The sequence below is a fragment of the Euprymna scolopes genome, chromosome 12 (assembly GCF_053919585.1).
Source record: "Euprymna scolopes isolate OS-2025 chromosome 12, ASM5391958v1, whole genome shotgun sequence".
NCBI lineage: Eukaryota > Metazoa > Mollusca > Cephalopoda > Sepiida > Sepiolidae > Euprymna > Euprymna scolopes.
Window position 1 is genome coordinate 26,456,114 of NC_136493.1, and position 1,145 is coordinate 26,457,258.

The following is a 1,145-nucleotide window of genomic DNA, read 5'->3' on the forward strand; positions in this document are numbered from 1 at the left end:
AATGCCAAGATAAATAGACAAGATCTGGCAAAGCAGAAAATGTATACTCCATGGACGCAGACACGAAATATTGAACCACATCATAGGTGAATGCAGTCAGTTTGTCTAGAAGGAATATATAAGTAAACATGACTGGGTCGTAAAGGTCATCTGCTACTAACTATGCAAATGACTGCACTTTGAACAGGCGGATACATGATAGAAGGACGAACTGGAACTAATATTGTAAAACGGAATAGATGATCTTAATTGAAGCATGGTAATACAAACGCAAAACTATCACCTAAGAAAGACCGGAATTGATGACAGAATTGATGACAACAAGAAAAAAAAAAAAAAGAAAAAAAAAAGAAAACTACTAGATGATAGATTTCGCCTTCCCAGAAAACAACAGAGTGAAGTTGAAGAAGATACAAAATACGGTATCCTGACAGTTGGTGTAATCAGAGAGGCATACAATATCCTCAGGGAATATGTTAGTTTAATGTGGGGAATCCAATGCCCTAAAATAAGGCATTCAGAATGAGTACCAAATTTACCGTTATTAAACCCCCAACGACATTCTTTATGCAAACAGTGATAAACCAAGTCTTTTCCCCGAAAGAGGAGGTAATACCCGAGAGGTTGGTCTCCTATAATCAAACAGAACTATACCCCACTCTAATCGTTTGGGTGATTGGAAAATAAGTTAAAATAAAACGTAAAGACTTGGAATATTTTTTTATTCAGATTTTCATCACCAACCAAAGAAAGAAATCGACTATCCCTTGATTGTGTTACTATTCCTGATGAATTTCTTTATAGAAGGCCTTCACGAATTCCTGGACAGTGATATACCCATCTCCGGACGTATCGACTTCTTTGAACAAGTCATCGACCTCTTTATCTGTGACTTTACAATGCAGGTCGGCAAGTACCTTCTTCAGTTCGCACTTGGTAATCTTACCATCACCGCCCAGGTCAAATTTGGCAAAAGTTTTTTCCAGTTCCTTCTGACCAACATCCCTGTAAAAATAAGAAGCAAAAATAAAAAGTAAAAGTAAAAAGTTGTCGCTGTTATATATGGTTTACTACTCTATCAATGCACTTTCAAAACAAAACAAAACAAAACAACAACAACAACAACTTGAATCTCTATTAATAAA

At 36.1% G+C, this 1,145-nt stretch overlaps 1 protein-coding gene across 1 annotated transcript in view; it reads right to left on the bottom strand.

Annotated features, from left to right (window-relative positions):
• Positions 1 to 705: 705 nt before the first annotated feature.
• LOC145291214 (calmodulin-like) overlaps positions 706 to 1,145 on the bottom strand; it is a 21,782-nt gene continuing 21,342 nt past the window's right edge. The window contains exon 3 of the mRNA XM_080136799.1: positions 706 to 1,005. Coding sequence (XP_079992925.1) covers positions 780 to 1,005 — 226 coding nt within the window. The 3' untranslated portion in view covers positions 706 to 779. The remainder of the gene's footprint in view (positions 1,006 to 1,145) is intronic.